The sequence below is a fragment of the Rhamphochromis longiceps genome, linkage group LG5 (assembly GCF_057381845.1).
Source record: "Rhamphochromis longiceps isolate RC_006_pf linkage group LG5, R_longiceps_female_GT1.1, whole genome shotgun sequence".
Lineage (NCBI taxonomy): Eukaryota > Metazoa > Chordata > Actinopteri > Cichliformes > Cichlidae > Rhamphochromis > Rhamphochromis longiceps.
In genome coordinates, this window is record NC_140561.1 from 35329043 (window position 1) to 35349658 (window position 20616).

The 20616-nt window shown below is 39.0% G+C and overlaps 4 protein-coding genes across 4 annotated transcripts in view; 2 read left to right on the plus strand and 2 right to left on the minus strand.

The window, feature by feature from the left end:
- Positions 1-20616, plus strand: part of LOC146670440 (N-acetyltransferase 8-like) — an 850360-nt gene that overhangs the window by 773567 nt on the left and 56177 nt on the right. The window lies entirely within an intron of this gene.
- LOC146670466 (uncharacterized) lies at positions 768-5706 on the minus strand. Its single transcript, XM_085408033.1, has 6 exons — positions 5348-5706; positions 4990-5132; positions 4787-4860; positions 4297-4395; positions 4062-4160; positions 768-2331 (listed from the first exon to the last, which is right to left on the minus strand). The coding sequence occupies exons 1-6, from the start codon at positions 5453-5455 to the stop codon at positions 2150-2152; spliced, it is 705 nt and encodes a 234-aa protein (XP_085264159.1). The 5' UTR covers positions 5456-5706; the 3' UTR covers positions 768-2149.
- Positions 13862-15240, plus strand: LOC146670467 (adenosine receptor A3-like). The gene is made up of 2 exons (XM_085408034.1): positions 13862-14190; positions 14532-15240. Exons 1-2 carry the CDS (start codon positions 13862-13864, stop codon positions 15175-15177), a joined length of 975 nt encoding a protein of 324 aa, XP_085264160.1. The 3' UTR covers positions 15178-15240.
- On the minus strand, positions 16978-18489 carry LOC146670468 (uncharacterized). The gene is made up of 6 exons (XM_085408067.1): positions 18457-18489; positions 18006-18154; positions 17823-17896; positions 17621-17713; positions 17361-17459; positions 16978-17144 (listed from the first exon to the last, which is right to left on the minus strand). The coding sequence occupies exons 1-6, from the start codon at positions 18487-18489 to the stop codon at positions 16978-16980; spliced, it is 615 nt and encodes a 204-aa protein (XP_085264193.1).

A 20616-nucleotide genomic window follows, 5' to 3' on the forward strand; every position in this document is an offset into this window, starting at 1 on the left:
ATTAGAATGAAAACAACGGAATTAGAATAAACAGAACAGAATTTGAATGAAAACAATGGAATTTGAATGAAAACAACAGAATTTGAATGAAAACAATGGAAGTTTAAAACAAACAACAGAATTAGAATGAAAACAACGGAATTTCAATGAAAACAACAGAATTTGAATGAAAACAACAGAATTAGAATGTACAAAACAGAGTTTGAATGAAAACAATGGAATTTGAATCAAAACAATGGAAATAGAATGAAAAGAACAGAATTTGAATGAAAACAATGGAAGTTTAAAACAAACAACAGAATTAGAATGAAAACAACGGAATTTCAATGAAAACAACAGAATTAGAATGTACAAAACAGAGTTTGAATGAAAACAATGGAATTTGAATCAAAACAATGGAAATAGAATGAAAAGAACAGAATTTGAATGAAAACAATGGAAGTTTAAAACAAACAACAGAATTAGAATGTTCTGTTCATTCTAACGGAATTAGAATGAACAGAACAGAATTTGAATGAAAAGATCAGAATTTGAATGAAAACAATGGAGTTTTAAAACAAACAACAGAATTAGAATGTACAAAACAGAGTTTGAATGAAAACAATGGAATTTGAATCAAAACAATGGAAATAGAATGAACAGAACAGAATTTGAATCAAAATAATGGAATTTGAATGAACATAACAGAATTTGAATGAAAAGATCAGAATTTGAATGAAAACAATGGAGTTTTAAAACAAACAACAGAATTAGAATGAAAACAACGGAATTAACATGAAAACGACGGAATTTTAATGAAAACAACAGAATTTGGGAACAAACAATGGAATTTGAATCAAAACAATGGAAATAGAATGAAAACAACAGAATTTGAATGAAAACAATGGAACACAAGGATTTGCTTCTGGATGAAAATACACCATTTCTAATTCTATATATATATATATATAATTCTTGATGTTCAACTATTTGAATATGGATGTCCAAACTGCCCGATACTCTCAAAAAAAGAGTAAAGCTTGTAACATGAAGACAGCTGACAAGATATTAATCAACATGTCAATCAGCTGAGTGTAAATTGATTCCACCAGAGCTTCTCTATTTTTGTGCATTAATGGATTAATTAACCAACTCATGGTAGCGTTGTGGGGTCTGGCATTCCTACTCACATAGGGACCTTTAAGACTGCATGGCTGTCTGAGGCTGTCTGGTAAGTCTGTCAATAAAATGTTGGTCGCATGTTTCATTTTTGGATTTCAACTTTAGACAGCATAGACCAGCAAATACATATTTTTAAAAACAGACATATACACTGTATTTACTTTCCCACAATTCATTATTTATTGTGATGTTTGTGTGTAAGTAAAGTTACACTTTGGCCTTTGAGAAAAGGCAGGAGACATACTGCATTTTTAAATTCTCTCGTGTCTCTTATTCATATAGCTAATTTTTTCATTGTCACTTTATTTTTTAAGCTATTACTGACTAGAACTTTCACAAGTTTTTACAAGTGTAGTTATTACACCTTTTGGTCCATGAATTAAAGTCAACGCCTTGAACGGTTTTTTTTAGGGAATAGAAAACCAAAATTACCATATTTAAACCCTCTGACATTTACATCTGCTGTTCTTTTGATATTGAAGTAGGTGGACTCATCATAACAATGTCTAAATATGCATTCCACTTTATGTAAAATCATTTACAGAGGTTGTAAATTTCAAATGACTGTCTTTTTGTCCAGATAGGACCCCTGGAAAATTCTGCTGAAACAGTGATTGTTTGAGGAAATGAGTCTTTGGAAGATTGAGTCTTTTGACAGTTGATTCCACACTGAATTTCATAAATGTTTAATAGCAACAGAAATGCGACAGAAAAAATTGGAACACAGCACTTTAGAGCATCCTTAAAATAGACACTGCCCTTACTCTGGACCTCAGCAAGTTGGATGAATAGTAGTTGAGAGGTAAAGGACAGATATAAATGCATTATAATGATATTTTGAATTAATATTCAAATATTGTTCATCTGTAAACTGTAGTATTTATAATTCATTCTACACTCTCTTCAAATCTTTAAACTAAAGACAGCACGGTTTCAAGTGCACATGATTGAAATAAGCAAATATTTATTATAGCGTGTCTCTCTACATTCACCACAAATTACTCCATGTTGACTGCACCCACTGGAAGGCAGCACGGGGGTAATACAAAACTCTGTCTTGTACGCATGTGAAGACCTGTGAGAAGATGTTTAGCACTGCTTGTCGCATATGGGGAATTTCTGAAGAAGCATATTCAGTCTTGCCATCGTCAACTGTGCAGTTCTCGTAGTCTGTATGAAGATAAAAAAAAACAATTAGAAACTGTAGAATGTGCAATTGTGTTATACTGATTGCATTATAATGTTTTGTTTTGTTTTTGTTTTTTTTTTCTAAATGACATCAGAAACAGCAGTATGCGACATTACGTGATGGCAGAGCTTCAGTTCATCCTTTGTCATTTTTTTTTTTTTTTTTTTTAATAAATAGGACAGGGGGAATGAATGAGAGAGAGAGGGGGAGAGAAAGAAAGAAAACCAAAGGGGAGAAGAGACGGTGAGAAGGGGGGGGAAGAGAGAGAAAAAAAAAAAAACTCCTGGGTCACCTGTATGGAGAAAAAAAAAAAAAAAAAAAAAAAAAAAAAAACAAACAGAGGAGACAGCAAACAACAAAGAGCAACATAATAATAGAGAAAACAAAGCAACATCACAATAAACTAGCTAGTCATAGATATCAGTATTTACTAAGTAATAAACGATATTGTGCAGCACGCAAGATAGACAGCGCACAGTGTGCTTTGAGGCAGCAGCCAAGAAAGCTTTAGTCCGCGTCTGTGAATACCCATGTGTGCATACCTGTGTGGATCAGCATGCTTGCATTCCAAAGGTTTCTCCATGTAATGATCTGCTAGGGAGTGTGGGGGGGCCACAGCCCCGTCCTCCAGGGTGTGAAGCGGGTATGGAGGAGATCAAAACTCCAGACATCCAGAGGCCCCCAGAACACAAGAGACCATGGAAGACCAACAGAGGGGCAGCCGCGCCACTGTCCCAGTAAGAGCTGAGGAGAGTCCCAGATGAGGGCTCGCCCAGCAGCCGCGGAGCAGAAGTCAGGGGGAGTTGCAGTGACGCGCCCGTGAGCTCCGCCGGCCCCCAGCTGCGCCTGAGTGACCGAGCCCTAGGCCGAGAGGCCGGGGGCACCCCACCTCCAAAGGGGCCCGAGCGAGCCCCAGGCCCCAGGCCCCGACAAGCGGCCGCCAAGGAGTGAGCCGGTGTGCACCCGGACGCCCACCCCCAGACACAAAGAACCACCAACACACCGACACCTGAGGGAGTCCGCCACCGGCAGGGGAAGTGGTGGTGGGTGGAGATAGGCCTCCAAACCTTGGAGGGCCTGAGGTGTCCCCAGAGAGGTGGCGTCTGATACCCAACCTGACATATAGACACAGACATACAGGCACACACAGACACAAACATCCATTCCCACCCTCATGCTCTCATATGCACTCACTCCACACTCAACCAACGTGGAGACAGACATAAAGAGACGCTGTACACACAATCACACTCCCCAAGCGTACTCTACAAACCGGGTCTAGGTACCCTTGCCCCTGGAGGGGGGAATTGCACCCAGACCCAGGTGGTGTTACCCTTTTCCCTGCGGTGGGGAGAGGCAGACCACCCCGACTCCGCAGCAGCAGGGAGGCCCCACACCCCAGACCGCAGTCGGACGGCCAACTCCTCCTACTAGCCCTCCCGCTCCAGCAGGCCGCAGAGAATGGGGGTGGGAGAAGACTCCAAACCTCCCTCCACCCGCTCATTGTAGTGTTGATGCATATGTGTTCTAAGGTGCAATTAAAACCCAGGAGGGCATGGAGCTACCTGCCAAGGAGCAGCAGGTAAGCGCATAGTCCATTGCATTATAATGTTAAGGAACTGCAGAAAATAAAATGACACGAATCACTCTAAAAGTACACGTTAGCTGTAAAGCCATAAAGGTTTCGTCATATTCTTTTTTCACATCTTACCATGATCAGAACCAAAGATCTGTGGTTTGTACAAGTAACGACATTCTGCTTGTATCTCAAATGCCTCCATCTCATCATCAGTGATGGACATTCGCTTACCTGTTTAAAACATGATTAAATGTCATAATCTGCTATATAATAGCCTGCTAGATAAGTCAGGTAAGAAAGTGCTGTAAAAACATCTGTATTGTAAATATTCAACATATTTTCTTATCACATTTGTCTGGGTCCTTACTTAAAAGCACAAGAATGTCAGTGAAGCCATCTCCCTTTATAACAATACAATCATGGCACCTCCTTTGAAGAAGTATCATTACATTATCACTTTTGGCACCTGTTGTAAAAAGAAGAGTTATTAAAATACATTTAACATTTGAGATTAAATTTTTAACATCAGAATTATAGTATTATAGATACTATCACAAGTGAAGATTATTATTTACACAATAAAAGAATGTGGAAAAAGTCAGAGAAGACAAAAGACAACAAAACTAGTATGCTACCAATTCTTTAAAAGCTTAAAAATTAAACATGTATATGATTTTCATATCTGAATTTTCTCTTTTAGTGCTTTTATGTTTTTATTGATTATTTTGTGAATGTTAAAAGGTTTGAGCACATAATTAATCTGCAGTTAAAAAGTTTAATAGTGACTGAAAGAAACAGACATGAAGAGATTCATAATTAAACTCCAGTGACACAAATGTTTTAATCAAAACTCTTACCCTTGCTGTCAATCTCAGTTATGGTGCTTTTTTCGTAGTGAATTTTTGAAGTTAAATTTTTACACTGCCCAAACCTGATTTAATTAGTAGTCAAAAGATATAAAGAATGAAAAAATAACTTTAAATGACATAATGAAATATGAAGCACAAACACTGGCAAACATACAGTATAAACAACAATTATAAGGAAGAAAATTAGTTACATTTTCAGTGAAAATGTGGCTTCATAGATGTTTGCTTCTTCCATTGCCGTAATGTTCACATAGACACCGAAAGGTAGGACACTGAATGCAGTAGCCCAGCAGCTGTTTGAGGACATGGCTATAAGGTACCATTTCCCAGTCAGCTGAAATGAAGACATTGTTTGTTCATTCGTTATTTTAGTTTTTTTTTTTGTTGCTTTGTAAATGTTTTGCACTAATCTGACACATTTAACACTATTCATGAAATACAAACTTGCACAAATCCATTACATAGGTGCAGTTTCATTTTACTAAAATTCTACTAGCAAATCAGTTTTACAACTATAATCTTAGCTATAAAGGTTTAAAAGAGACTTACATCTTGATCCCTATCTGCTGTTTTTAGATACCTCTCACAGGCCACTGATGAAGGCTGGCACACAGAGATAAAATTCAGCACAAGAACAGCGACACAAAACGCTTTCATCTTGGCTCAGTATGAGTTCACTTCTGCTGATTCTTAGTCTTTTTCGGGTTTATACTGACCAGTTAGTTTTCCCACCCCTATTTAAGAGGAAATGAAGTGAATGACCTCAAATGCCATCATTTCCAGTAAAGACCACATTTACCAATCATCATCTAGGTCACAAACTGATAAACATGTCAGTGTGTGGACAGATAAGTTCAAGGTTAAACCTTCAAAACCTTGATCAAACCTAACATCGTGCCCTGGATCAAAAGTACATACTGATAAGATTTATCAGTATTTTCAGTATGGTGACACTTGAAATATGATAAAACGATGTATCATACTTTACTATGTATACTCAGAATCAGAATCGTGTTTATTGGCCATGTATATGTGCAGACACATACAAGGAATTTGGTTCCGGTAGATGGTAACACGTTCTCTAAAAAAAACTGTGGAGAAAGAAAATTGACATTTCATAAGATGCAGTTTAATTGGTGACAGATGATTGCACATGCTATATTTCTAGCTGTCGATGCAAACTGCTCACTGCATTTGCAGTAATATGAATTTTGTTAACATTTTAAAAGCAGTTTATAGGTCTATCATTAACCACACAATATCCTGTCTGTGTTTGGCAAATGTGTGCATGCTTACTCTTGCAAAATACATTTACTCAAAATGCAAATGGTTTAGAAAAAACACATCAGGGTGCAGGCAGAAATGAATTTGCAGTGGATGACCAAGGCAAGGCAGTAATTTGTTGGCATTTGCAAAAAAAAGGACATAATTGTAGAACACAGTTGAAAGGTTTAAAGATTTTAATAAACAATCTTAAGGAAGCAAAGGGAATAAATATCCTAAGCAACACAGATACTTTGCTGAGATACACACTCTCTGTGTATCTGGATTTTTTCTTTTTCATTTATTAACAGGTATCAGATTCAGGTCAGAGTCTATGAATCAGTTCTATTTTGAGTTTCTCCTCACTTTCTCTTGGACACATTTCCAGTATACTATTGGTAGGAGTGTGTCAGACAGGTTGTAATACATAGATTTCCTTAGAGGAAGGAGGAAACAAACAGGTAAGTACTAGACAAGTTTGCAAACATGCAGATAAATATCACAGAGTAACAAGTAGCCTGAGCTATGGTACCAAGTGGTGGTTTTTGATATGGGCAACATAGGGCATTGCCCAGGGTGGCATCGTGGTAGAGGGGGCATCATGGCATCTGCAAAAAAGAACGTTGCTCACACCCATGCTCCCCGGATGTCATGCCAGTGCATTTTGGGGATTGCATAGGCACCAAACGGTTTTCTATTGCCCATTTGCGAGGAGTAAGGATTTACGAGATACACCTGCTGCTTGCTCCACAGGGAGGAGAGGGGTGGGACAGCAAAGGATTGTCTGGCTGGCTGAAGCAGCATCTAATAACCAGCTTGCTTATGAAACGAAATAAAAGCAAACCAACAAACTAGGCCTGTCAACATTATCGCGTTAATGCTATCATTACAAATAATGCGATAAAATTAATCAATTAATTAATCCAGGGAACGGTTCTGGCTCAGTTCCTCTTCACCATCTGCACTGCAGACATCTCCCACACCGTTCTCTGTGGGGCCTCCATACTGCAGATGACCCTGTCCGAGACGCAGCCCAGAGTTCTCATGTTGATCTGCGCAGGACTTGACAACCCTTGAGCTGATGCCATCTGGACCTGCTGCCTTCTTTGCTCCAGTCGTACTCAGTTCCCTCCTAACCTGGAGGGTTGAGAGAGACAGACTGGAGATGTGTGTTGGTTGTGTACAGGATGCTGTGGTAGGGGTGGGGAGTTGTGAGCGGGGTGAAGGGAGGAGGTGTGAAGTAACTGAGGTGTCAGATGCGCAACAACGGCAGTGGGTGTGGGTGAGTCTGCAGTCGATGTTGAAGACTGCATCCTGGATCAATCAAACCTGTCAAAGAAATGATTCAGTTCATTTGCCCACTGCAGATGTCTCCCACACAGTTCCCTGTGGGGCCTCCGTACTGCAGATGACCCTGTCCGACATGCAGCCCCGAGTTCTCTCATACTATAGTCTGGTGGTGAGGTAGTCCAATATTCATGCTGTGAGGTGATGGTCAATTCCTGAGTTCTCCAGCTTTTTCTTCAGAACTGTGGAAAGAATGGTGTTAAAGGCAATAAAGAAATCAAAGAAAATGATTCTCACAGTGCTCCCAGGGGTCTCCAATCGAGATGGGAACGGTGTAGGAGGTGAATGACAGCATCATCCAATCCAGTGCCAGGCTGGTAGGCAAACTGAAGTGGGTCCAGTGAGGAGCTCACCAGGAGTCAAAGCTGAGACAGGTTCAGGTGTTCCTGGGTCTTCATTGGGTGGGATGTCAGAGCCACTGCCCTGTTGCTGTTGAGGTTCTTGGAATGTGGAGTCTTTGGCACTAGTGGCACACAAGAGGTTTTCCAGAGCTGTGGAACTCTTCCCAGCCTCAGGCTGAAGATGTACTCCATCACCCCACACAATTGATCTGTGCAGGACTTGGCAACCCTTGAGCTGATGCCATCGGGACCCGCTGCCTTCCTGACTCCAGTCATCCTCAGTTCCTTAACCTGGATGGTTGAGAGAGACAGGCTGGAGCCGTGTGTTGGTTGTGTACAGGATGCAGTGGTTAGGGTGAGTAGTAGTGAGCGGGGTGAGGAGAGGAGGTGTGAAGTGAATGAGGTGTCAGAGGTGGGACAGCAGTAGTGGGGGTGGGTGAGTCTGCAGTCGATGTTGAAGACTGCATCCTGGATCAATCAAACCTGTTAAAAGAAATGATGCAGTTCATTTGCCCACCTCACCCCCCCAGGCAGACAGTTGTGATTTTTGTGGCCCGATGGTTCTACCTCACCGACCTACAACAGCATATGAGAACTTAGTGCTGTGTGTCCCTGTGGGGGCAGTACGGGGCCCCCACAGGGAATGGTTCTGCCTCCGTTCCTCTTTACTATCTACTCTGCAGACTTCTCCCAAAACTCCACCCAGTGCTTCCTGCAAAGGTTCTTTGACAGCTCTGCAATAGTCAGCCTCATCACTGATGGTAGCGACAGGGAGTACAGAGAATTTACCCATGACTTTGTGGACTGGTGCCAGCAGAACTACCTCCAGATCAACACTTGTGATCAGATCTTCCCAGGTGAGGGACAGGTGATGAACTGTATACCTCTTTTGCATTGACATACAGTAAGGCTACGTTCACACTGCAGGCGAAAGCACATCAAATCTGATTTTTTTGACCCTATGCGACCCAAATCCAATCATGGTATGACAGTGTGAACGGCACAAATCCGATATTTTCAAATCCGATCTGGGTCACTTTCGTATGTGGTACTGATTCTGATACATATCCGATGTTTTAGAAAGCGACTGCTGCTTGAATGGTCATGTCACATTAAATCCGTCTTTTATGTCACTGACAAAAGACAGACGGCAATTATCAGCTCCGGAGAAGCGCCCAAGAAGACATTGCAAACGCTTCCTGGCCATCCAGTGTAGATGTCAGTGAAACTGTTGGGAAGACAACGTTGGAGAAACGTGAACGTTTTATTTGATTCTGACAGAAATCTGCAACTATCCTTTGAAGCACCGCTCCTCTCTAAAACAGCAATAAGGATAGTTATTAGGTTATTCACATTATTATGTAAATAACAAAATAACAAAGCAAAAATTGGGAAACGTAAAGTCTGAAGTCTTTATATTAAGGGCCATCAGTCAAACAATATTGTTTGGTCTGGGTCTAAACAGAGCGTGTGGTGTCTTCTTTTGCGCATGCGGGCCGCTTTGAGGGTTCACACTAGAGCGCGTTTGCTGTCGCATTATATTTGTAGTGTGAACAAGCAGACAAAAAATTCGTATTTGATCAAAAAAATCGGAATTGAGCATTAAGACCTTCAGTGTGAACGTAGCCCAAGTCTAGTGTTTTATTGTCTCTGGTAGGGCATGACACGTACTGGGTGAAGGTCGGCAGTGTGGAGCCCAGTGATGCGTGTTTATAGTCCCCTGGTATTAAAGAAAGGGCACTCGGAGATTGCAATTGCACTTTGCTGACCACAGAGTGGAGAGAGTCTCAGGCTGCATACACGTTGTCCGAGGGGGGGACATGCACTGTTTTTGCGATAACATGTAAGAATTCTCTGGGCAGTTAGCATGGACGCATGCTAACGGCTAAGAGCTTTCCCAACTTCCGTTCAAGCACTCGTGTATCTTACTAACAGTGTTGGTCAAGTTACTTGAAAAAAGTAATCAGTAACTAATTAGTGATTACTTCCCCCAAAATGTAATCTCGTTACTTTACTGATTACTTATTTTCAAAAGTAATTAGTTACTTTTTAAAAACATGATTTACAACGTGAATAGGTGATAGAGCGATAGATCTTTCAGCCCAATTCTACTTTCTGCCTAATCCATGATATAAAATATAATCAAATGAAAAAAAGTCTCTTTTTAAAATTTGTTTTATTAGTTTTAATCTTTTAACTTTATGCATCAAGGAAAAATGAAATTATATGCAACATTCTCTGAGTGGAAGAAATTTGTTTATTAGCTTTTAAACCTATTTTGGTGGCCTCGAAGATGTTTGCTTTTTCAACTGCTCTAATGTCCAAATCACTACTTAGAAGTGGGGCAGGGATATTCCAGCAGCTGTTTGAGGACATCGCGTACCATTTCCCAGTCAACTGTAATGACATCGCTTTTATTTTGTTTGTTCACGCGTTTCTTTATTTTTGCTTGGCTAATGTTTTGCACTAATCAGACAAATTTAACTCTCTCTGTGAAATAAAAATTGCACAAATCCATTAAATAGGTTCAGTTTCATTTTAGTCTAATAAATCACCTTTAAAACAATAGATTGTTAGCTATAAAGGTTTAAATGAGACTTACATCTTCATCACTCTTTGCCTTCTTTATAGGCATAATTATTCTGCATTTCTGATCAGCGCTCTCCTTGTTCAGCCTGTGAGTTTAGGTGCACAGCCTTGTCTTGGTAGGTTTACAGTTATGCCATACTCCTTCCATTTCTGAATGATCGCTTGAACAGTGCTCCGTGGGATGTTCAAGGCTTGGGAAATCTTTTTGTAGCCTAAGCCTGCTATATTAAATTTCTCAATAACTTTATGCCTGACATGTCTGGTGTGTTCTTTGGACTTCATGGTGTTGTTGCTCCCAATATTCTCTTAGACAACCTCTGAGGCCATCACAGAGCAGCTGTATTTGTACTGACATTAGATTACACACAGGTGCACTCTATTTAGTCATTAGCACTCATCAGGCAACGTCTATGGGCAACTGACTGCACTCAGACAAAAGGGAGCTGAATAATTACGCACACCATACTTTGCAGTTATTTATTTGTAAAAAATGTTTGGAATCATGTATGATTGTCATTCCACTTCTCACGTGTACACCACTTTGTATCGGTCTTTCACGTGGAATTCTAATAAAATTGATTCATGTTTGTGGCTGTAATGTGACAAAATGTGGGAAAGTTCAAGGGGGCCGAATACTTTTGCAAGCCACTGTATGTAGCTTTTACAGGCCAGAAATTCAGCACGAGAACAGCAGCACAAAAAGCTTTTCATCTTGGCTCAGTATGAGATCACTTCTGCTGACTCTTTATACTGAATTTGATTGACCAGTTAGTTTTCCGCCACATTCACATATCCCCTTTTAAGAGGATGCAAATAAATAAAGTGCAAATAAAAATTGGATTACAGTAATGCGCTACAAGTAACTCGTTACTGTAATCCGATTACTTTTCTCAAGTAACAAGTAAAGTAAGGGATTACTATTGCAAAAAGGTAATTAAATTACTGTTACTTTCCCGTAAGCACGCTGTGTTAATGCATTACTAAAATTGTGATTTTTTTTTGTGAGTGTCTCATGGCAATGATGTAAGCGAGTGCGACGTTCATGACAACAGCTGTGTGCAGATCAACAATGGTTAAAAAAATCAAGTGTAGGTAAGCATATGACTGTGCAGCATTTAAAGCGTGGAAGTACTGACCTCACTTTGAGTTTGATTCTGTAAAAAGTGACAAAAACATTAGTTTCCGCTGATCACTGCGTGGGAAGGAAACTTCTTTTTACAGTGAAAACCCCGTAACTTCCTTGCTTGGAAGTTACGGGGTTCTGCTGTTTTACTTGCATCTATTTGAAAGACTGAGTGTAAACACAAAATCATATTTTATTTTATGTGCAGGAATGTGCAGATTGCAATGAAAATGCCTCCACACTAGCGTTTTCAGTCGTTTTCACAGAGTTGTGCATCCACATTGAAACGGTCAGTTGCCCAGAGAGTGCAAAAAATGAGTGCAAACTTTATTTTTTTCTCTTTTCATGTATATCCTACTGTTAAGATGAGTGATTGAAAAAGAAAAACAACAATTTTATAGAGCAAAAAAGAGAAAAGATTTACTGTACATTTACTGTATTTATTTTTATTCTATTTTATTTGTATTTTCCTCAAATGTCTCTCACATCATTTTATAATGTCGATTCAATTCATTGAGGTTTGTGGGAATACGTTTATGCACAGCTTTCTCAAACCACAATTGCAAACTTACCACAACTTAGCATTATAGTTGGTATGAGATGTTTGTGCTGATATGCCGTAAATAGTTTTCTCTAAACACAGCCCTGCATCATAGCCAAAGATCTCCACTTGTTGCCACATTGTTTTAACCCTTTAAAGCCTGAATCATAAAATAATTGGTAGAAATTGTATTTTTTTGAAAATGGTGTTTATTTAATTTTCTTTTGTTTAATTTTGTGTAATTGTTTAAAAAATAAATCACATTCCAATCTCCATATATGACATTTAATTTGTATCATATTTGCTTATCTGATTTTTTTAATTGCTTAAAAATGTATTGTGCAATTTATTTAGGTTTTTCAGGGGGAAAAATTCCCATTGATGATGTTGAAGTCCCAAAAACTGGGGAAAAACTCTATTTTTCAAATGTAATACACCAGGCATTAAAAGGTTAAAAGTCAGTTTAGGATTGACACTCTTCAATCCTAAAGTTTTCTTCTATGTTCTTTTTATAGAGAAGAGTTTTTCTTCTGGCAACTCTTACAAACAAGAGTGGCATCTTCAGCCTTTTTTCAGTTGCGCTGTCATGAACTTTAAGATTTGACATGCTAACTGAGGCCTGTAGCCCTGTTTTTTGCTTTGTGTGTGTGTGTGTTAAACCACATCTGAATATACCAGATGAGCAATAGATGTGGTTGCTGATGATATTTCAATCAAGTGCATCTGATTAGCAGTGCCTGGCTGCTGGAAACGGTAAAGCTGTATGCGGTTTTTCATGGGAGTTCATAGAGTCCTATGCAAACATTCCTTTTCACATGATTGTGTGTATCATTGCGATTTTCTGGGGAGAGTGAGGTTAACCTTCTACCCACACATTCTGCATATCTGCAAAACTACTACTGAGCATCAATGCCCAACACTTCCTTTATCTACTTCAGAGTTCCCTATGAACTTTAAACACATTCACCTGCATGTGCTAGGGTTGGGGGCATGCACTGCGGCTGCTCCCTGTGACTTCCCTTTTAAATGCCTTGATATGCAGAATATCTACATATGCAATCTATGAGGCTGTAATACATATTACATAGGTGTAACAGTGTAACAGTTCAAAATGTTGTTTGTGTACACCATTCGTGTCCTCAAGAAGAAAACACAAGAATACATGCTGCTACTACTACTACCAATAGTAACAATAATGTGCAAAATGTTGTAATTTTGAATAATGAATTATAATAGAATGCAGTGTTTACACAGTTAAGCTCCGGAAACAAATAGCTAACTAAGACACACCAAATGTCATGCTAGAGGCCCTTAAAGAGAGGTTTGTTTTAAGATGTGAAAATTTTGCTCTTAGAAATGGGATGCCATAAGCATGCACATGTACACGCTATTTGTCTTTTTTTTTCAAAGTCAATGTCACCTTCACTGATACAGTATTTATACAGAATCTAAGCTGAGGCAGAGGAAATATATTGCACAATAACAGTCTGTTATACCATCTATCAGTATACCATCTGATTTGCAAAAACATAACACAGAGAGCAAACACCCAAAACGTCCACCCCATTTGTGAGATATCACCTAGGTGTATGTTGTTTCAGGATGTGGGTTTTGTGGCTTGTGTAGCTTCGACATGAGAGATGTTTTTTTAGTTACTCATAATTGCACCAGTGTTTTTTTTTTCTTTTGCATCCTCTTACATGCATATCTATTTGTATGTGTTATTTAAAAAAATTGCTGCTAAGAGACCAAGGACTTCCTCAAATGTTATATAGATTTACATACCACACTGAAGCTCAGACTCACACTCAAATATACTGCACCGTCAACTGACAATCATCAGCCAGATAGAAAGCACAATGAATTTGGGAGTAATGATTTACACCTTGGTTGAAGTGCTTATTGCAGTTAGTTGCTGTCTGGGTAACATGCTGGTCATTTTGGCACTTTGGACCACTAAAAGCATTCAACAGCCAACATTCTGCCTTATTGCATCTCTGGCTATGGCTGATTTTCTGGTTGGATGTGTGGCCATACCATTGGCTGTAGTGGTGGATGGACGGGTGAAGACTTCGTTCAATACGTGTCTCTTCATCAGCTGTGTGGTCATTCTGTTCACCCTCGTTTCAGTTCTGTCTCTGTTGGCTATTTCGCTTGACCGTTTCCTCCGGGTGTATATCCCTCTCAGGTAAGAGTATGGATTAATAAGACACATTTTTTTTAAAAACAAACTAAAATGACTCATAGTTGAATAGTGAACATAGTAATTTAGTAGTAGGAAGTAGTAATTATGGACTTTGTGGTTTATATGGTATGTGTGAATGGGTGGATGACTGGATGTGTAAAGCGCTTTGGGGTCCTTAGGGACTAGTAAAGCGCTATACAAATACAGACCATTTACCATTTACTATATCATTTTATCACATCGACCAGTACTTCACTAACAATTTATTTTGTTTTAAAAAAAATCATTTTATGCTATTTTAATTTTTTTTGTGAGACTATTTTATTGTTTTCATTTTTTAATAGGTACAAAAGGATTGTGACACAGGGACACTCCTGTCTTGTGGTGGCAGCATGTTGGATTGTTGCAATCCCTCTCAGCTTTACTCCCATGCTTGGGTGGTACAACCATCAAACCTTGTCTAATTCAGCCAATTCTACAATTGTCTGCCAGTTTATAGCTGTAATTCCCATGTCATACCTGGTTTATTTCAGTTTTTTTTCCCTGAATCTGATACCTCTGTTGGTAATGGCCACGTTGTATACCCATGTTTTCTGTATTATAAAAGGACACCTTCAAGGGAAACCAGGCAGTGGTGCTCAAAAACTGTCTCAGAACTACCTAAGAAAAGAGAAAAAGCTGGCAGGATCTCTAGCTCTGGTCTTCGCCCTGTTTGCCCTGTGCTGGCTGCCGCTTCACATAATGAACTGCCTTGTTTATTTTGGTGAGGTGACAAATATACCACCAATAGTTTTATATATAGGTATTATTCTGTCTCATGCTAACTCAGCGGTCAATCCAGTTGTGTATGCATTCAAAATACAAAAAATCAAGAAAGCTTATCTGAAGATCTGGAGAAAGTGTGTTTCACGTGTTGCTGAAAATCAAGAATCCTTGACAAGCCAAATGACAGACAAAAGATCCAGCAGTCACATTGTGTCAAATGACTGAAGGCAGATTTCTGTTTTCTTGCCTTTTTGTTCTAATTATAAGGCTGATTTTTTGTTGTCTTTTCCCCCCGATTATATCTAAGTATAAGGATTAGTATATTTTGTTTCATTGACTTGTGTACTTTATTCAAGTATTACTATAAAACAAAGTACTTTTTGTGATATCTGATTGGTTTGTTTTATCATATTTTAAAATCTCTATGCTGCATCTAGTTTTTTTTTTATACAACATGTAAATTTTGTATTTGCTGCTTTGTTGGTTTTCATGCATTTTTTAAAACTATATTGTCTTTAAGATTTTATCTTTGTATTGAAGATTTAAGGAAATCCTTACTCACATCTGGAACTATGCAGCACAGGAAACAACTGTACGTGCACTTAATTTTGTATTACCAAAGTAGATTAAAGCCTAAGAGGAAGTGAGACATTCAACTGACAACTACATTCATGAGCGGTCTCCGAGTTCCACTTTAAAATTTTCGTATCATGTCAAGCACATTTTTAGTTTGTCCAAGATGGTTGTCAGTGCAACCAAATAGTTTATCACATGCTGCATGTGATACAGAGATATATATTTAACAATTTCCTCATTTAAGCAGATAGAAAGGTTTATAGTCATTCTGTGTTGAACATATGTGATTTATCCTGATTATGGAAGAATAAGCAACATTAAAGTCCATGCCACACTCCCATTTCAGTGTTCACATTAAGTTTTGTAAATTGTTCAAAAAAGCTGGAGCATTGTGTCTGAAAGCACAAGCTGTTTATGAATTGGTTATAAGAGGAATTATAATGCACTTAAAATTTCTCTTCATTATGAAGTTTCTCTGCAGGAAAACTGGGTCATCTTTTGTAGCAAGAAAAGAAAAGAATAGTGCAGATGGCCATAGCGAATGTGACCATGATGCCATTATTTCACAAACAAAAATAACTATAAAAATATTTTTTTTAAATCAGAGATAACCTCCAGCCCAGTGGAAGAGAATGGATTCATGGGTTTCTCATAAATGCACGGCACAATTTATGCACATTTTCTATTCAAACCTCAAAGTTACTTTCCTAAACCTTTGCAGCTCTGCAAAAATCACAACAAACATAAAGATAATAAACCAAAATTCTTGGTGTTCTAAATGACAATCCATATAGCTCATAAGGATTTGAGAAATATTTATTGAAATGTAAAAGCAAAGAAAAGCAACTTACTGTTAAGAATTTGTGGAAAATATAAAAACAATAATATCTGTTTTTATCCTTTTACTTTTGATTTTACAACAACAGTTACAATAAGCCATCATTTCTGTTCAAATGTTGGAGCCAAGGAGTCTTTTAAGAGCTAAAAGCACCAATTTCTGGCTATATGAAACTTAAAATAAGACAAAACTAAGAAAAGAAATTTAGAACCTAAAATAAATGCATCAAATGTGGTTCCAAAATAGGTTACAAACCAATCTGTGATTGTTTTTTACAGTTACACCACAAATTATCATGGTAAACATAATACCTGGTTTGCACTATTATCCTATCATTGATATTTAGTTGTTTGTTATTTGTATTACATGGTTCGAAACACTGATGTCTATATGGAGCCTCATAGAACTGCTAGCATGGCTATGGCCTCACACATAAATTGCAAAGAAATTTTTAACATACATGGACGTACAGACTTTTATTTAAAAAACTTTTTCTTCTAAATGAAGAAAAAAAAAGCTCAATTCAGTAATTAAAAGAGGCATTCATATATAGATTAAAAGTCATATTTAGATATGAAAATAAAGTTCAGCATGCACTGGACATTTAGTTCTTAAAACAATGAGGGGTAATATGAAATAAAACCCTCTGCCATGCATTTGGTTAACAAGTGATATGTGGTTTTCATCCTTTCAAGCGTCTTCTGAAAGAAACTCAGAAGCACTTCGCTTAATTTATCCTCATCCATATCTTCGTCAAATTGCACACACTTTTCATAATCTGTATATGGAATATAGGAAAGGAAATGACAATGAAATGTTAAAACTTAAACTGATTTATATATGCACACTCAAAAGTGACACAGAGTGTGCTACACCATCATAAAATCATCATGCTGCCCAAAAGACATAAAAACACATTTTTGAAAGAGGAAAGAGGATCATTTACATATGTGCTATCTGTTCCTTTTTTTTTTGGTTGCTGTAAAAGTCTCACCATGATCAGTGTTGAGGAGTTGGGGTTTAGACCATCCCAGACACTCTGCCTGTGTCTCAAACTCCGTCAGCTCAGCAGCAGAAACAGCTGTTCGTCTACCTGGTGAAGCAGTGCGACATCTGAGATAAAAGGCCTGTGATAATATGATGGATTGTATTGAACCTTGTATTTCTCACAGCGTGCATTTTGCTTTTTGTTTAACTACAACAGGAAATTACAAATTATGAATGGTCTAAAAGCCCCCAGCCCTGCCACCTTACTGAAGAGCAAAAGATGACTTTTATCCTCTTTAGAGACGAGGCAGTCAGGACAGCCAGTGTGCAGCAGCACGTCTGGTTGATCAACTGTGGCATCTGTTGGAATCATTAAAGTAATTTAAAGTATTTAAATGGTAGTAATATATTAAATTGTTATTGAACTACAGCTTGTAGTCAGAGTATATTTAAAAGAAAAACCTCTTACTTTCACTGTCGAGTTCAAATATGCTGCTGTTTGCATAGAGAAATGTTGAGGTTCCATTGATACAAACTCCATTCCTGCAACATTCATCATTACAGATTTAACACCTGAAAGAACACCTGAACAATGTTACCATGTTAAATGCTATTAATTTAACTAAAAAACAAAAAATAAAACATTACTTACGCTTTCAAATAAGTAGTATCACCATAGAGGTTTGGTTCGCCCTTAGAAATTACATCCACTGCGGCACTTGGGGAAAATAAAGCACTGACTAATGTTGAAGACAGGCAAAACTCTGTGGACACAGCTATAAAGTGCCACCTCCCAATCAGCTGAAATAAAATTTATTTTGTTGTTTCAGTAACATTAAATTTAAAAACTGTACTTTTGAGTTAAAATATATATTTATAATTTTAATAAATGACAAATTAAAAAGGCATGAACATTCTTTTGTATCGAAAAAATATCAAACCGTGACACCAAAGTATTGAACTGAACCGAACCGTGAATTTCTGTGACGCCGAGACAAATTCCACTAGTGGAACACAGCCACAGAAACAGAAGCCATTCGTAACAGCAAAACTGCAGACGTGGAAGCAGAGCAACTACAGACGAAAGCTTCGACCTGTTTCACCAATGTAAAGCCCCCAGCATCCAACATCAACATGGAGGGGAGGAAGGCACTCACATCACATAGCAATCACAAGAACATTATCATCCTTCCAGCAGACAAGAGTTTCTGCATGGTTTTGCTAAACCAGAAAGACCATCATGAGAAAAACTGTGTCACTGCTCAGTGACAAAAATACTTATGACCCCCTGAAACAAAACCTAGGAAGTGGTTACAGGAAGAGGGTGATAGATTGCCTGAAGCAGTTAGAACAAGACAATGTTATTGACTGGACCTCATACCACAGGCTATGCCCAGGGGAATCTACAAAGATACATAAACAGGGTGTACCTTTAAGACCAATTGTCTGTACTATCAACTCAGTCACCTATAACATCTCAAAGTTTCTGGCTTTGATCCTCAACCCGCTGGTAGGCAGCTCTGAACACCACGTCCAGAAGACCTTGGATTTTGTTGAGAAGGTGAGAGATGTTATTATGGGGGCAGATGAAACAATAGTTTTGTACAATGTTACAATGACTCTTCACTTGTGTTCTAGTCACTGAAGCATTGGAGGTAGTCCGTAAGAGATTACAGGATGAGCCCAACTTCAGTAGCAGAACCACAGCACCGACCGGTTGTATTTGCTTTTGGAACTGTGTCTTAATTCCACCTATTTCACATACAAGGGTCAGTACTACAGGCAGAAACATGGGTGTGCCATGGGTTCCCCAGTTTCGCCCATTGTGGCCAATTTGTACATGGAAGAAATGGAAAAGAGGGCTTTGTTACACTGTTCCAAAAAATAGTAATGTCAAATTATTTTACTATGTATTTTACAGTTGTGTACTGTTTTTCTAGAATATCATTACATTTACATAAGTAGACTGTGATCTGACACGTCAAATGTAAAATAACATAACATCACTGTAAATGTAATGAAACACAATTTACTTGTTTTTTAAATATATTTTTTTGTACATATGCATATTTAGATTGTAAAAATACATCCAGAAATGTCTCCCATCATGCCTTGGGACATGTGCTGTTGTTTAGATGTTCTTGTTGTTTAGATGTACAGACAGAGGCTGAAGCTCTCCAAACCTGTCGTGAGGACAAAAAAACTGTGGAGCAACGAGGCTGTGGAGGAGCTTCGCACGTGTTTGGAGTCTACAGACTGGGACACATTGAAGGCTGCTTCTAACAGCTTGGACGAGTTTACGGACACTGTCACCTCCTATATCCACTTCTGTGAGGACAGCATTGTGCCATCACGCACCAGGGTGAGTTATAACAATGACAAACCCTGGTTTACTCCTAAACTCAAAAAGCTGTGGCTGGAAAAGAGAAAGGCATTCAGAAGCGGAGACAGGAACTGCTACAGAGAGGCCAAGTACAGGTTCACTAAAGAAGTGGACATTGCTAAACATCAGCACTCTGAGAAGATGCAGCAGCAGATCTCAAAGAATGACTCGGCCTCTGTGTGGAAAGGTTTTAGGAATATCACAAACTACAAGCCTAAAACCCCCCACTCCACTGATGACGTGCTCTTGGCCAACACCCTTAACGACTTCTACTGCCGTTTTGACGAGCCATCAGGCAGCCTTCACACCTCCAACGGCCCCAACAATAGAGGCACTTTGGACACTAATTCCCCCACCTCTCCCCCCTCCATAGAGCCATCACCACCTTCAAACTGTTCACCTACAACACCCCCCTCCTCACCCCACACAAAAGAGGATTTCACACCACCTCCTCCCACCACAACTCTTCATATTCATGAAGCAGATGTGAGGAAGCAGTTTAAGAGTCTGAATGCTCGAAAAGCTCCCAGACGGTGTGTCTCCTGCCACCCTCAGACACTGTGCAAACGAGCTGGCCCCAGTGTTTTCTGGCATTTTCAACTCCTCACTGCAGGCATGTCATGTGCCTGCCTGCTTCAAGTCCTCTACCATAATCCCTGTCCCCAAGAAACCTAGAATCACTGGACTAAATGACTACAGACCCGTGGCTCTGACATCTGTGGTCATGAAGTCATTTGAGCGCCTAGTTCTCTCCCATCTCAAGACCCTCACGGCCCCCCTCCTGGACCCCCTGCAGTTTGCATACAGAGCCAACAGGTCTGTAGATGACGCCATCAACATGGCCCTACACTTCATCCTGCAGCATCTGGACTCCCCAGGA

What these genes read in the sequence shown, in the direction of transcription:
- LOC146670466 (XM_085408033.1), bottom strand. Translation starts at nt 5,455, where the DNA reads ATGAAAGCGTTTTGTGTCGCTGTTCTTGTGCTGAATTTTATCTCTGTG. An exon ending in CAGCAGATAGGGATCAAGAT is followed by an intron (nt 5,133 to 5,347) that starts GTAAGTCTCTTT and finishes TCTTCATTTCAG; the next exon opens with CTGACTGGGAAATGGTACCT. An exon ending in GATCTTTGGTTCTGATCATG is followed by an intron (nt 2,332 to 4,061) that starts GTAAGATGTGAA and finishes ATCTTCATACAG; the next exon opens with ACTACGAGAACTGCACAGTT.
- LOC146670467 (XM_085408034.1), top strand. Translation starts at nt 13,862, where the DNA reads ATGAATTTGGGAGTAATGATTTACACCTTGGTTGAAGTGCTTATTGCA. An exon ending in CGGGTGTATATCCCTCTCAG is followed by an intron (nt 14,191 to 14,531) that starts GTAAGAGTATGG and finishes ATTTTTTAATAG; the next exon opens with GTACAAAAGGATTGTGACAC.
- LOC146670468 (XM_085408067.1), bottom strand. Translation starts at nt 18,489, where the DNA reads ATGTTGATGTTGGATGCTGGGGGCTTTACATTG. An exon ending in GATACTACTTATTTGAAAGC is followed by an intron (nt 17,897 to 18,005) that starts GTAAGTAATGTT and finishes TGAATGTTGCAG; the next exon opens with GAATGGAGTTTGTATCAATG. An exon ending in ATTTGAACTCGACAGTGAAA is followed by an intron (nt 17,714 to 17,822) that starts GTAAGAGGTTTT and finishes TGATTCCAACAG; the next exon opens with ATGCCACAGTTGATCAACCA.